General features: G+C 40.0%; 1 protein-coding gene across 4 annotated transcripts in view; it reads left to right on the forward strand.

Moving 5' to 3' along the window:
* ADGRG5 (adhesion G protein-coupled receptor G5) overlaps positions 1-15,564 on the forward strand; it is a 33,522-nt gene that overhangs the window by 1,945 nt on the left and 16,013 nt on the right. For 2 of the 4 annotated variants that reach the window (XM_025168642.2, XM_025168641.2), the window contains exons 2-6: positions 8,317-8,406; positions 8,577-8,615; positions 10,442-10,556; positions 11,866-12,010; positions 14,076-14,213. In XM_025168642.2, the coding sequence (XP_025024410.1) occupies positions 8,346-8,406; positions 8,577-8,615; positions 10,442-10,556; positions 11,866-12,010; positions 14,076-14,213 (498 nt within the window). In that variant the 5' untranslated portion in view covers positions 8,317-8,345. Of the gene's footprint in view, positions 1-7,666; positions 7,802-8,316; positions 8,407-8,576; positions 8,616-10,441; positions 10,557-11,865; positions 12,011-14,075; positions 14,214-15,564 lie in introns of those variants that run through there. The other 2 variants (XM_015888634.3, XM_088135881.1) reach the window with 2 other exon arrangements.

A 15,564-nucleotide genomic window follows, 5' to 3' on the forward strand; every position in this document is an offset into this window, starting at 1 on the left:
ACATAATTCCTTGTAGACATGAAGGAAGCCTACGCAGCACTGGATTGCCCAGTGTTGGTGCCAAGATATAAATGACCTCTATAGATCTAAAGGTTAAAATTTGAGACACTGTATGTTCTTCTGGCCCTTTGGAATTAATCGATTCTTGGCACAATAGTTGGTGTCAAAGACAAAGATTTGTGGTATGTTGTTACGGCCTTATCTGGCCTTGGAATGGCCGTCTCCAGCTTTACAGTTCCCTTTCCCTGCGATCTCCTGACTTCTCTCCAAGTGAGGGGCGACACACAGATTTTATACCCCTCAACGGTGCCTTTGGATGGTATCGGATTAAAGTACTCTGTTAACCTTGGTACAGTTAAGGATGACTTAAGCCTGCTTCGTTCATGGGTTGGGGACAAGATGGGGACATGTTCAGGAAAAATATATTGTCCAAGCATGTTTGTGCCTGCGTGAGCAGCAAGTAGCATGGGCCGCTTGAAAGTCAACAAAGAAGCCTGGTGTGTAGGTGTATTGAATATAGTTAGCAGGTTGCAGGCAACAGTATGTTGGCTTGCAAGTGTTGATAGCTCAGGTTAGAAATCCTAAGTAGTGAACCAATGTGTGACTGTGCATGAGGTAAACTAGGCTGTGGTTGTGGTCGTGGTATGCCTGCCACAGTGTGCCCAAACTGACTGGTATTTTCAGTGACACAGATACAACTAAGGGTGGCCACTTAGCCTAAACTTCTCCTTGCTCTTCGAAAGCTTTATGCGAAAGCCTTGATTGAGCAAACCCAGGATGAGTGGTAGAGACCAATATCTATAGCAGTGTTTCTCAACCTTGGCAACTTTAAGATGTGTGGACTTCAACTCCCAGAATTCCCCCGCCAGCCATTCTATGGAAGATTGTAACTTGGAATGGAAGAGGAGCAAACAGTAAAAATTATGAATGAACATATGAAATGAATGAAAGAAAAATAGGTTGTGTGTCTCTGAAACTAAGAGGAAGGGAAAGGAAATAATAGATATAAATGAAAGTGGTGTAATCTAGAGGACTAGAGTTGGTTAATTCACGGAGGAAAGAAAAGACACAGATTTAATTATGTCTGAAAGAGCTAAATGTCAGAAAAAATGGGTCATCTAGATTATTCTTATTACCTTACTGTTTTGATTTTTTTTTTTTTTTAGTTTTAGAGTCCACTGGAGTTGGGCAGCCAATAAATTTAAATAAATAAATAAAATTATTGGTGAATATGAAAGAAGAATCTATGGGTTTGCATGTTGTGCTCCAGTGAATGGTGATAATGGGATGAATTTTGGGGGGAAATGTACAGTATTCTGAATGAATGTGATCTGGGGAGGAAAGAGACATGAGGTGATATGAAGGGATGGGTGGGAATGAAAAGATAATACAGAAAAAGAGAATGGGCCTTTAGGTAATCCAGGAATGAGTGAGAATAGTATCTAGGGAATGTTTGCTTAGAAAAGTTTGTTTCAACTATATGGTTTTAAATATAAATCTACTCATACATACACATATCAAAAGAATAAATATAAATAAAAAACATGATTGATTTGGTTATTTGTGCTGAAAAATGATGAGAAGTTCTAAATGTGGGAAAGCCCATGTTTTGGTAATGTCTAGAGTGGATTTTGGGGAAAAATTGAACAGAAAAGAAGAAAAAAGGTGAAATAATCGAGTGTGAAAGTAGAATGACAGCAGAAAGAGAAAATACAAGTCCATTATGAAGTAGTAATAGGACCATAAGCAGCAGTATTTTTGATAGGTGCCATAAACTAGCGTGTGGTAGAGCAGCAATGAAAGCCTTGCAAAACATATTCAGGTGCTAGGATGTGTCTATACCTACAAAGATTAGAATAGCGAAGGCAGTGATCTTCCCTGTGACGCTCAACGGAAGCAAATGTTGGAATTTGAAGAAGCAGGATAAGAAGAGTATTGATGCTTTTGAGTTTGGGTGTTGGCGAAGACTCCTGAGAATATCATGGATAGCTAAGAAAACAAACAAATGGATCATCAAACAAATTAACCCAGAGTTCTCTCTTGGGGCTCCAACGATGAGGCTCAAATGATCATACTTTGAACACTTTATGGAAAAATCTATAATGCTAGGAAAGGTGGAAGGAAAGTGAAGAAGAGGACGACCAGCAGCAAGGTGGATGGACTCCATTACAGTGGTGCTGAACGCACTACTGGAAGTTCCGAAGGGCCAAGTTGGAGACAAATTGTCCTGGAATAGATCTATCCATGTGGTCATTAAGAGCTGACACATTATCATAATCATACATCTAAAAAAAGAACAAACAAAAAATAGTAGATTAACCTCCCAACAGAATCAAATGAAAATGAACACAAAGAAAGAAGATACATTGCAGGATAAGAAAATTTAGAATAAAGTCAGCTATATCAGCCTGAGAGGTTATAAAAACCAGGGTTCTGTGGGAACTGCCAATGACAATCCTTGAACAGGGCCTGAAAAACTCATCAGGCCTGTTGCTGTTGGTCCTGCTGCACTGGGGAAGATGGGAGTTGTATTCCAACACATCTGGAAAGCATCAGATTGGGGAAGGTTTCTAAGCTCAAGTTTTTCTGCAGCTCTCCTTTATATTTCATTGTTTGAAATGTATCTTTCTCTAAGTCTCTTTGCTTCTTTATGGTTTTAAAAAGAAAACCCTAAGGGAAATTTCATGGAGTGATTCATCATGCAAAGGATGTGGTTGTACTTTTTATAGAATAGGAACTGTTCCACCACTTGCTGCCTGGATGGCTATTTGCATAGAGACAATTGAGTCTCTTCTAGCTGTGGGGAACAGTGCTTGTAAGCTTATGCTTTAAAAACTTTTAAAAATATATAATATGAACAACGACAACAAAACCCCCCATCAAACAAAAGCTCACCAAATCCAGGTCACTTATGTCTGTGTAATTACAGTAATAGGTCTGTCAGTAGAAAAAAAAAAGGGAAACTAAGCATATAAATGAGTACACACCATCCAGATTTCTCAATGATCTTCCAAGCAGGAATGCTGGTAGTAAGATCATTGGTTGGTTGATTGATTGACTGATTGTAATTGATAACATTCCCATGTTCCAGTTGCACTTAACCACAGTACAAACCTGCTCTGACAGCATCTTATTTCTGGCATATCCCTGAACTAAAAACACTTTATTTTGGTCATAGACCAGCTTAAGATAACAAAACTGTAAACCTTACAATCAGTAACTTTATCAATTTAGACCAGTGTTTCTCAACTTTGGGAACTTTAAGATATGTGGACTTCAACTCCCAGAATTCCCTAGCCAACCATGCTAGCTAGGGAATTCTGGAAGTTGAAGTCCACATATCTTAAAGTTGCCACGGTTGAGAAACACTGATCTAGTCTATAAAATATAAAAAATGACTGAAGTATTAGTGTGACTCTCACACAGGTCTCCTATTATTAAATATTAATGCTAAGACTATATAGAAGAAAGAAGATGCAAAGTAAAATATAAAATAATGTGTTAGATTATAAATATAAAATGTGTTATAAATATAAAATACTGTATCAGATAATTAATAGATCTGTAAAATGACACCTAAAACAAAAAGATAGCTATTGCTGGACAAAAGTGAGCTAAATTGTAAAATGTAGAAAATAAATAAAACCTAGCTTTACTAGCACCAAACTATGGACGTGAAATCAGAAGGAGTCTGGTTGCACCTTTTACAACTAACACGTTTTATTAAAAGGCATACCTTTTGTGAGTTGCAGCTTCTGCCTTTTAATAAAATTTGTGAGTCAGAAAAGATGTTACCAGACTAGTGATTTTTTGCTATGAGTGACTAACACAGCTCTCCTCCGACAGTGTCAACTATGAGCCCAATATTTCTACAAACTATTCATTGGAACCAAAATTGTTGCTAAGACTAAAAATATATCAGCTGTGAAGGTTGATAGCAGTGAAGGGTGAAACCCATAACCTTGCCTTCAGCTTGTCCCCAGCCCATGAGTAAAACAGGCTTCAATTATCCTGAGCTGTATAAATAGTACCTTCCTCCTTAATGTGATGCCTTTCAAGAGGTGTCAAACCCTGGAGGAGAATCAGGAGACTGGCCATGCCCAGGACATGCAAAGCGGAAGGACCAGCAAATTTCCCTCAGGAGTGTTTTGAGTCAGCTGAAGGATTTCTGAGACCCTTCAATTCAGACTGTTAATAAGACAAATGAGAACAAGTCCCTGTCCCATGACATGTCAACCCACGTTCAGACCAAGTTGTGGGAATGCTGCAGGCAGGGCTTTGTTCTGGTTCAGGTGCTGAGCAAACCCAGTGTAGTGGGTATAGAGGATGACCTTGAAGGACAGGGGGAAGATCCACTACCAGCGCAACAATGAGATAAACAAGACTTGAGCCCAGGTCAAGGAAGTGGCTTATGACAACACCTCTGAGAGACACTACCCTAATACTCATGAAGATAAAAGAGGAAGGGGAGCACATTCAGACTTGCAAGATTTTGTTACTGTAGCTGTTCTAATAAAAGTAGCTTTAGGCCTACATAGTGTCTGGTCTGCCTTATAGGACTGACACCCAGTCTGTCTCTCCGGGCCTCCGTGCAATAAGAAAACGAGTCTAGACTGGCTTATGGCCTAAAACTGCAATTCTTTAGTCATTTACCTAAGAGTATGCCTCACTGAATTCAGTGGAAAATGAAAAGGAAAGCAAAAAAGCCAAGTCTGGGAGCTTGGCAAGGACCAAGGGCCAGGGAACATGACTGTGCCATATTGTTAGAGGTTGGTGCCATCTTGTTTAACACTGAAACTCTTGTCTTCAGGAACAATGTTTTATTCTCCTCATGGGTCAATACCCCACAAAATCTATATGACCAGCGAACAGAGCAATGAGACCAAAGAAATGGGACTGTCTTCTAAGACAATTATGAAGTATTTAGGGTGTTAAAAAGAGCTATGTCAAACTGGTAGAACAAACTCCTTTTGTTAAGGAGAGAAGAGCAGACTAGATGTTCTGTTGCACTGTATGCTCCTCTACAAGTTAAAATCAGTTTCTTAGGAATAAAGAAAGCACCGGTGTGCTGGTTGGAAAGTCTGGGGACTATAATCCCCCAATATCTGGAAGGCATCAAGGTTAAACTGGCTATTCTATGGATTGGTTTAGGAGCTCCAGTTGGCATGACCTGTTGTTGGGCTGGCATGCTTTCTTATGGTATAAGGGAACGAAAACACAGGGCTATTTTAGAAGGCACTATATTCGAGAGGCATTGTTTTTAAACTGGGAGAAGACAAGAAGACAATATTATTTAAAAGTTCCACGATGGATATCCACTATCGAAGCCTTTTCTTATCCAATAACATATAAAAAGGAACAAACAGTTAGATATACTGAAATATTGAATGAAAAGGGTGAACTTAAAACTATGCAAGCATTGGAAGAACAAGGTATAAAAATGAATTGGTTTTCATATTTGCAAATACAATCTAGATTCGATAAAGATTTTAAAGCAGAAGGTATCTATGATGAGCTGACTGTTTTAGATAAAATTTTGATGGGTACTGATGAAAAGGTGATCAAAAAACTTTATGGACATTTACTAGAATTTAAAATGGAGGAAGAACAGGTCAAAGAAACAATGATTGCATGGGGGAAAAATTTTGGACATGGAATTGATTTAGAGAAGTGGCAAAAACTATGGTCTCAAAACTATAAAATGACAATGTCAACTGCATATAAAGAAAACTTGTATAAGATGTTTTACAGGTGGCATTTACCCCCAGCGAGGATTGCGAGAATGTATAAGAACAAGTCTGATAAATGTTGGAAGTGTCATCAGAAGCCCGGCTCATATTACCATATGTGGTGGACATGCCCAGAAGCCAAAAGATATTGGATCAAAATCCACACATGGTTGGAAAAAATGATAAAACAACATATAGACTTTAAACCAGAGACATTTCTACTGGGAATTATACCGGAAACATATAGTAAAGAACTGAAATATCTGATTGTAAATGTTTTGACAGCGGCTAGAATTGTATTTGCTAAGAATTGGAAGAATGAAAAAGTACCTATGCAGGAGGAAGTTATTAAGAAAATTATGGAATGTGCTGAGATGAGTAAATTGACATTTGAAATTAGAGAGCAAGAAGACAAACAATTTTATATGATATGGGATTTGTTTTATCAATGGTTGGATGAAAAGATATAGTAATGTAATAGATCAGGAAATTATATAATAGAAACTTGACAAATTGATATAAATTACTATATATATATATATATATATATATATATATATAATCAATGGATAAAAATGATACAAATCTTATAATGAAAGCTGGTGTTATAGATAGACTAGTAACAAATGAATAATAATTGATAACTGATAAATATATAAATATGTGTTGGATAGATAATACGAGACTCTATATAAATGGTGAGTGAAGACTATGAAAGGATGGCACAAATGATTGGTAACTGGCTGACACACAGTTTAAGATGGAAGAGGGTTTTTATGTTTTTTATGCTATTGTTTGTTTGTGTTTGTTGTAAAAAAAAATAAAAAATTTATAAAAAAAAAAAAAAGGAGCTCCAGTTGGGAAGGATGGCGAACTTTTGTAAAGTAAGCAAGATTGCAAAGGAAGGAAGAAGAGAAAAAGACTTCAGGTTTAGAGCGAAGATGCTTTGTAGTATCTCAAAAACAGGAAACTGGAAGTCCTCTTCCTCATTGTGGTTATGCTGCATCTCAGTGAAAGTTGGGGAATTCCAAAGATGTCATTATTCTAGCTTAATGTAAAATAAAGTTTGAAACATCAACCTACAATTTATTTTTATGTATTTATTTATCATATTTATATAGCCACCCATCTCACAGAAGGTGACTCTGGGCGGCATACAACAATTAAAAGAATAAATACATAGAAACAATTACACATAAAAAACTGTAAATCATGCAAGAAGAGCAACTGATATTCCATTAGCTGTGAATTCACATAACAGACCATATTGGTTATTCCAACTGGCCCCAACCTGTTTCCCCCTGAAGTGTGTGGACTACAAACCCCCTTCATTGTGTTCCAGCAGGGGCCTGGGTGATGGGTGTCGTAGTCCAGCATGTCTGGATGGCACCGTCATAGCTGGTCTCAAGAGTCCTCCTCAAACCAATAAAGAGGGAGGATGAGTATCCAAGAAGCAGACTGTCCTGTGAGGCCCAGCAGTCTTGTTGAATCAGAGCTTCGATAAGCATTATTTATAGTTATTTTAAAAATAATTATTTATATTATTATAAATAATGTATCAATAAGCAGAATGTGGCTGATTTCTTTGAGGTTAACCTTGGGAGTCTAGAATGCATGTCAAAAAAGGTGGGGCTTTGATTGCATGGTTGTGGACGGCACCTTGACTTTTTTGACCTGCCCTGCAGGTGCCCTTGGGCTAAACATTCTTTCCCTACTATTTCTCCCACTGAATTTACATGTTAAGCTGCAGGGACCACTTGTTATGCGAATGCAGCAATTATGTTTTGCTAACCTGAGCTTAAGCTTAAGTTGACTGTAGGAGGCAACTCTACAAAGAGCTCTTCTAATGGCAAGTAAACATGCTCAGATCATTTGCATATCCTGCTTCTGCAGCAGGAAGGAAATTGTTTCTGCCCCCCACCTCCAGCACATCCGGGCAGAGTGGGTGCACTCCACGTCTCTTCTGTAAAGGCTGTCATCTGGTGAGGCCGAGGAAGCGTGCCCTTCGCTGCCCGTCCCGCCCTCCGAAGCAGGCTCCCCACAGAGATACGGACGGCACCTGTTCTCCTGGGGTACCAGAAAACTCTTAAAGCCTGGGTTGGCCCCAGGCAGGCCTAGGGTTGATGCATGAGTGTATTATTGTATTTTGGGGGGCCCTGTTTTTTTGATTTGTGCTATTTTTAAGATCACTTTAGTCTGGGCTGCCTGTGTGGTTTTGTTGTATCTGTTTTTATGGATTTGAGGATGTATAAATGAGCAAAATATAGCTTATTTCTTTGGGTTGAACTTTGGGAGTCTAGAATGCATGTCAAAAAAGCATGAGACTTTGATTGCATGGTTGCGGATGCCTTCTTGACTTTTCTGAACTCCCCTGCAGACGCACTTTCCCTACTGATTCTCCCACTGAATTTGCATGTTGAGCTACGGGGACAACATGTTACATGAACGTGTCTTATGGAGTCCATTGGAGCTGGGTGGCTATAATAAACTCAGATCAATCAGTCAGTCAATCAATGTTCTATCAGCGTTCAGAGCCAGAAACATGCCCCAAACCTAACTTTATCTTGGTTCTTTTTCTTTTTCACAGCTGTTTGGAGTGTGCTACGTGATGCAGCAATGGATTCCCGAGTGTGCCTTTGCTTTTTTGCCTGCTTGACTTTTGTGAACTCTGCATCAGGTAGAGACATCTTGGTGGGCTAAGGAGGAGGAGTTGGGGTGCCGCTCCCCTTGCAAGGGTTGTGCCTAAGAACTGCAGTGGGTGGCTGAGCGTGCTTCCGTGATGGTTGGTTAAATTCATGGTTTGACTTAGTAATTTCCATATTCCTAATTCTGATCCTTCTCTTCCAGCCCTCAGTCCAATATGGTTCTCATTTCCAGACGAAACAGGTATTTTCTCTTTTATGAACGGGAAAGCACCTTTGTAGCTCATTTTTGGTTGGAGCAATGGGTGGAGTGGTGAAACAGGGATGTCCATGGTAGGGGTGGGTGTGGGTGTGTGTGTCTGTGCCTGGGTCTGAGTGTGCACGTGTGTGTCACAAAAGTCAAGATGGTGTCTGTGACCATGCGATCAAACCCCACCCGTTTTGTACATGTGTAAAACATACATGTACAAAAGGGCAGGCTTCAATGATGAAATTAATATTGATAGAAGATCTACTTTTTCTTTCTCTTATCCCTATTCAATACTCAGAGGCACCTAAATGGTAGAATATTAAGAATCCAAGTATATTATATAAATATCATTGTATTGAAAGAACATATTGTACCAAACTGAGAAGATGGAGCAATAGATCCATCTATAGATGGTTTATAAGGCTAGATTTAACAAGAGGTTAAAGGATTGGGCTAGTTCTATATTAACACTTTATAGATATATTTTTAGTTTCTTCAAATGTCACTAATTTAATCACCATTCTGTATATTCTCTTCTGATTTTAGTAGCACTGTTATATTTTTGGTTTTACTTCATCATACCTTCTGGTTGCTATATTTCACCAATAAAATATTTTTAAAAATAAAATAAAATAAATGATGTCATCTTGGATGCTATCTTGACTTTTTGACACACACCCCCACCCCCCGCAGATGGGCCTGGGCTAAATGTTCATGATTTTCCCCATTGAATGTACATGTTAAGGCTATGTTGAAAAACCTGCACTAACACCTTGTTGCCTTCCAGGCATAGCTTTTCACAATGGGGCATCTGCTTTTAGCCACATTGATATACAATCTGTATGTTTGAATGTGTTTTCATTTTGTTGTGTTAATCCTTCATTTTTTAAAATCTTTTTTTCGGGGGTATTTCTGAACGTTTATGTTGCATTTTTTTTCATCGTAGCAGGTGGCAACACCCAGCTGGTCTTGCCTAATTTCAAAAATGCTAAGCAGGGTCAGGGCTATTTAGGATTTGGAGGAGAGATTGCCAGAAAATCTGAGGGTTATGGGTTAGACTGAGAAGTCAAATAATCATCTGGGAAGAAGAAAAAGGGAAATCACTGCCATGCTGTTGCCAAGGAAACTCCAAATAGGAGTCGAGTTTCATTGGAAAGAATTTTTTTAGATACAGATTATTTTGTGCTTTCAGCAAAGGCAGATATTAACCACACCAAATAAATAATTCACTGTCCAACTCTCAAGGGCCTAGAAGTCTCCATCTTCAATAAACTTCTGGCATATTAGATCCTCCTCTATTTATTAGGGTTTCTTGTTCAGCTCCCAAAATAATACATAGGTCAGACTAGTCAATGTTCCCCTCTATATTCTACCCTTTAATCAGCTTAGAGATGGGGCCAAGCCAGGCACTTTCTGAATCCCCCTGAGTGCATTAAGGTGCATTAGAAAATCCCCAGTGCCCCTTTATTCTCTTGGGAGAGATCTAGTAGCGGAGAAAACACTATGAAGCATATGTTGCTCCCAAGTAGTTAGAATGCAGTTCCCATCATCTCTAGCCAAGCAAGGACTTCTGCAAATTGCACTCCCAAAGCATCTGGAAGATGTCTACTTGAGGAAGCCTCACACAGAGGGTGAACTCAGCGTTGAAGGCCTTTAATCTCTCTTGAAGGTCACCACCAACATTTCCATTCCTGTCCAGATCTTTGGAACCTCTGTTCTCCATGCTGTTATGATGCTAATGGGGACCCCTTCTTTCTCCTTTCTGGCACTTCTTTCCGACGTTCTGTGCTGACCCTGGTATTTATCACCCAACTTGGAAGTAGACATCCAGGACTCATATCTCATTCAGGAAAAGGGAAAAAATGACGTGAAAGCAGCTATGAACAGCTTTGAACAGTACCTAGAATCAGGGTGCCCTTCCGTCGGGAGAGAGAAGTATGTTCTTATTATTTGTAATCTGAAGGTATGAATGTATAATTTCTGAATGTTTATTAGAGGGAATTTAGATGTTTATTAGAGGGAATTTAGCATTTTTTAAAAGGAAACCATAGAAGAAACTTAACCTATACAGAGAAAACAACTATCTAGTCCAGTGTTTCTCAACCTTGGCAACTTTAAGATGGGTGGGCTGGGGAATTCTGGGAGTTGAAGTCCACCCTTCTTAAAGTTGCTAGGTTTGAAAAACACTGACTTATGGCAGGGTTCCTCAACCTTGGCAACTTTAAGACGGGTGGACTTCAACTCCCAGAATTCCCCAGCCAGCCTTGCTGGCTGGGGAATTCTGGGAGTTGAAGTCCACCCATATTAAAGTTGTCAAGGCTGAGAAACACTGGGCTAGTCAGCGCATAAACAAAATAGCCCAGTCACACCTTGGCTGGTGTGGGTCTTCTGGGCTGTGTGGCCGTGTTCTGGAACATGGCCCCACAGCCCGGAAGACCCACCCCAGCCATCGTATGCCGGCCGTGAAAGCCTTCGACAAATCATACTTTGTTCTGGGAAGCAGAAAGGAATAATTTTAAAATACTATCTCGTTCCATAGTTAAGGATGCAGGAGAAATTAGTTTAGTTTGCATATGAATGCATATATAATTAATTATTTAATTAATTAATTAATTAATAATTAATTAATTAATAATTAATTAATTGCATACTTTTGAATCACATATGAATTGAAATATAGTTACCTTTTGAAATTATCACTTCTTTGGATTTGCCAATTGATAAAAAGGACAAGCCTGCATCAAAATGCATTTATTTATAAAAAATAATGTACACAATATATGATAATAGGGAAAACGATTTTGCAAAATCCAAGTGTGTTAGGTAAAATAGCCAGTGAAAAATGGAGAAATGTGTATAAAATAGATGCAGCTTTTAAAGCAGCTGTTAAAAAGTCTCAAACTACTTTAGCATGAGAATGGAACTGAATTTACAAATGGGAAAAAAACAAAACAGTCACAAAATTGAATAATTGAGAGGGAGTGAAATAGTCAGATTTGTCCACCCTTGCACAAAGTATTTTCATATTTGAATGTGGGGGAAGGGGAGGATCCTGTAGAGCAATGAAATAAAAGAGATGTTTCCTACTCTTTCTAGCTGACGACGCATTGTTTGTCAGCTGGATCCTCAGGGTTTATGTTGCTCTACCAACTGTACAAATTAATTAATATGAAGACTGACCGTTGAATTGCACCAGAATATATTCCTCTCATAAGGCCTGTGCTTTCTTTCTTGCTTTTCATAGAGTCATGGAGAATTTGGAGGAGACCTTGATGAAAGTCGATCTGAGTGAGAATCTCACTACGGTTCATCCTGATGTTCAAACATTAATATTCATGATAAACCCCACTGAATTCAAAGGGATGACTATCAGGAGTGAGGACTTACTGGTAAGTGTTTTTCCTTCTCCTCACCGTCTGTCTGGTTATTTGATCCATGCTGGAGTGGAGGAGGGGGAGGAGGAAAGATGCTTAATGCTCCCCCGTGTATTGTTCTTCTCCTCTCTATCACCCTTTTCTTTGTTTACACACACAGCCTGGGTTCACACAAAATGCTAAATCCTGTACTGGAAACCCACAGTTGTTGTGTTCAAATAGCATGCTACTGCACCCATACAAAGAATATTATCATTAATGCAATTATCACTGATATCATGATTAATATTAACTAATGTGATTAATTATCATTAATGTGATTAACAAGGTCCCACCCAGCATCCTAAGACAGTAGTTGGCTCCCTAGGCTGATCCACAACTACCCAACCCCATTTCAGCCTTATCCAGTCCTGGAGTTCCAAACATGTTTACACAGGGTTTTAAATCTTGTGAATTGGGGGTGGGAAGGGGAAAGGGTTATTTGACGGTTATAGTAGAAGAACATGAAAGCAATGGGACAGTTATAGCCTGTCTTACTTGTTGCTTCTTCACTGCAAAATTGCTTCCTGTGCAAAATCCTTTTGATGTTTCTTAAGCAGATGGGAATGTAAGGTCTACCATCCTGATTATGTAAGATCTTAGTCTGCAAAGTATGGCCTGAAGCACATTTCTTCTTTGGCAAGGAATCTACATACATTTCTGACAAAAGCAGTAACTTCAAGTGGTCTTTGGCCCAATTCTGAAAAGTTTGTTCATATCTGTACCAAAAATTATCTGCCCCTTGTAGAAAAAGAAGGACTGGGGCAAAAAAGAAAGAGTGGCTGTTTTAAATAATACCTTTAACCAGATCAGAGAAATACCTAATTTCTGTGTTCACATAAATGTCTACGCTTAGCTAGTGTTAAATCTGGGTTGATCCTTTGTTTAGCTTGTTATAAGTCTGCTGGTTTATGGTTCAGTACTGTGCATACACAGTAAATGGGCTAATTCCATAAGCACAGTGGTGTCTTTGGGGGAGGGGGGGGGTCAAAATTGGCAAGATGGTGGATGGAGTGTTGTGATGCAACCTCCAGCATGCTCTGTCTGCTTTCTTGCTGATATTGACACCCTGTTTGGACGCCATTGAGTAAATATATTGCCTACACAGTCCTGTGATCCACTGAAATTTGGACCTGTCCCACCCACTGCTGTCTTCAGTCCTGCCCATTGTTGACATAATAATGCAGCCTCCAGTACATTAGTCTTGTAGAAGTAGGGCAATCCTCAAGAAGAAGGTTGTTCACCCCTTCATAGATAGATAAAGCCACATTAGAGGGCATGTACGCCTCCCTTTTTATCTTGCACACAGACAGCTCTTAATCAGACATCTTTCCAGTTACTTGCTGTTTGATCCTTTTTTACCTGGAGATACCAGGTGTAGAGCCTGGGATTTTCTGCTCTGCAAACAAGATTTCTATTACCAAATATTGGATTGTTCTTTCTAGATCCTTCCCCACTTGCGCTTAACCACAGCTCAGTTGTGCTGCTGCAACCTCCCGTGTCTCTTTCTCCCCATGGGGTTACCTTGCAAAAGATCCAGGAGCGGGTTCTCTGTTTACATCAGTGCCACTGAAACCTCTAGGTGCTTGCTCTCACCCATGAACTGAGCCCTAAGCCAAAACATGCCCACCATTGCCCTTGCCACAGGGAAGATGGACAAGACAGCATTCAAGGAAGCTTGCATGTTCTTCCTGATCTCAGTGAGGACATCCTGAGAAGCTTCCCCAGGGGAGGACCTCTGGCTTTCTCAGTGGACTGTTTGAAGAGTGCTGCACCCCAGTAAGTTCTCTTCCAGTCAGGCTGAAGAAAGCAAAGGCGTCCAAGGGAAGTGGAAAAAAGACAAAAAGCAGAATTCCCCACTTTGCCAGGTGTGATGGGACAGCAAATTCCAGTCAGGCTGACATCCAGAAATGAATGGGGCAGCTACGGGCAAGAGAAGAGGGCTTGCTCACATTTCTATCTGGCAGTTCTGCCAGCTTGCTCAATTAGTCTTTGAAGTGATGGTAATTTGTTTAAATGTCTGTTTCATGCTGCATTCCAGGAGTACAATGATTCAAGGACAAGACAGAGCCGACATTCCATGTATTTTCCAGAAGCACTCATGGAGAAGGCCCAAAGCAGGTCTGCAAAGGAGATGAGGCTGATCTGCATTTACCTGAAAGCTTCTTGCCTCTTTCAGGTAGGCCATTGCTGCAACTCTCATGAGGAGATGGAGATGGGAATTGGCCATAGAGTGTCAGTCACCAATTATCCAAAGTTTCCTAGCATTTGGAGACAAAAGATATCCAGGTGGCAACTTCCTAGCTCCATTTTGGCCTTAGACATGCAAGAGCAGAAGGTTGATGATGCTCTTGAGAATATGAAAAGGGTTTCCTCCTTAATAATGCATGAACACCATTGTTGTAGAGGAGTATGAAGATAGCCTTGAAGAAGGAATTCAACAGCTGTTTATGCTGGTCTGTGACTGTAATAAAGATTTGATTGATTGATCCAACAGCTGTTATGTAGATACATGCTTAGCCTTGGAAGGGAGACGGGAGTGAGGAAGAAGCTCAAGGTTGCCCTGTCTTGATTCTCTTGGGTATAAGAGAGTCTCTGTCAGCTTTTCAAGATCCTGCTGTTGTAACTTGTAACCATACACTAGAGTTCCAGGGGGGCTTGTGATTCTGTTTCTGACAACTAGCCACAAACATCTTAGGACAGAAGGATGGGCCTACAACAAAGGAATAATGCACTTAGTTTGCTTTAACCTTGGTACTTTACCATTGTGTTCAATCCCATCCCTGAAACTGTCAGCATCTTAGACCAAGCCAAATCCAAAAATGCTAGGGAATTCCTGGAAGCTTGGTATTCAGACAAGGCAGCCATCAACAGGCACACAGAGATAAACAACAACTACACACTATTCAAAAGAGACAATTAAAAGGAAACAAAAAGACCAGAACATCTCCATGCCAGCAGTCAACACCCAGATAAGCAGGGATTAATACCAGGATTAACACCAGACAAACAATCAAGCAGTAAACAACAGTCTAATCAAGGAACTACCAAGGAGGAAACAACACCCCCTCCAACACTGACGAGGCAAGCTATTGTACATAAGCAGAGAGCAAACCCCACTCCATCCTAGCACTGAAGATGTAACCTAGCCGGGTAACAAAACATTTGTGAGAATCTGCTAACAGTGAAGAAAATTCCAATTTCTTCCATTTTGCTGCATGGAGAAAGATAGTTGGGGGCTAAGATGGGATCAAGATGGGCCAAGTCCTGCAAACATAAGGGCTTTTCCCCACTTGCAGCATATTTTTCCTGCTGTGTTCTCATGGCAGTGCGTTCACCTCGTCTGTGGCCCAGGCTTAAATCATCCGTAGTGGTACCCGTGTTAAATTAGTCGGGGCAGGAGAGGGATGGACAATGGGGCCAGCTGGTAGAGTTTTTGGCATGGAGAGCAATGAGAAAGGACCCTGAACCAGCCTTCTCGCCTGGTGTCTCCCTCCCCGGTCTGTTTTTCAACATCGCTTATTGTTTGG

Source organism: Python bivittatus, unplaced genomic scaffold, assembly GCF_059951505.1.
Source record: "Python bivittatus isolate LINGU-HERP-01145 unplaced genomic scaffold, Pbiv_v1 ctg000190_np1212, whole genome shotgun sequence".
Lineage (NCBI taxonomy): Eukaryota > Metazoa > Chordata > Lepidosauria > Squamata > Pythonidae > Python > Python bivittatus.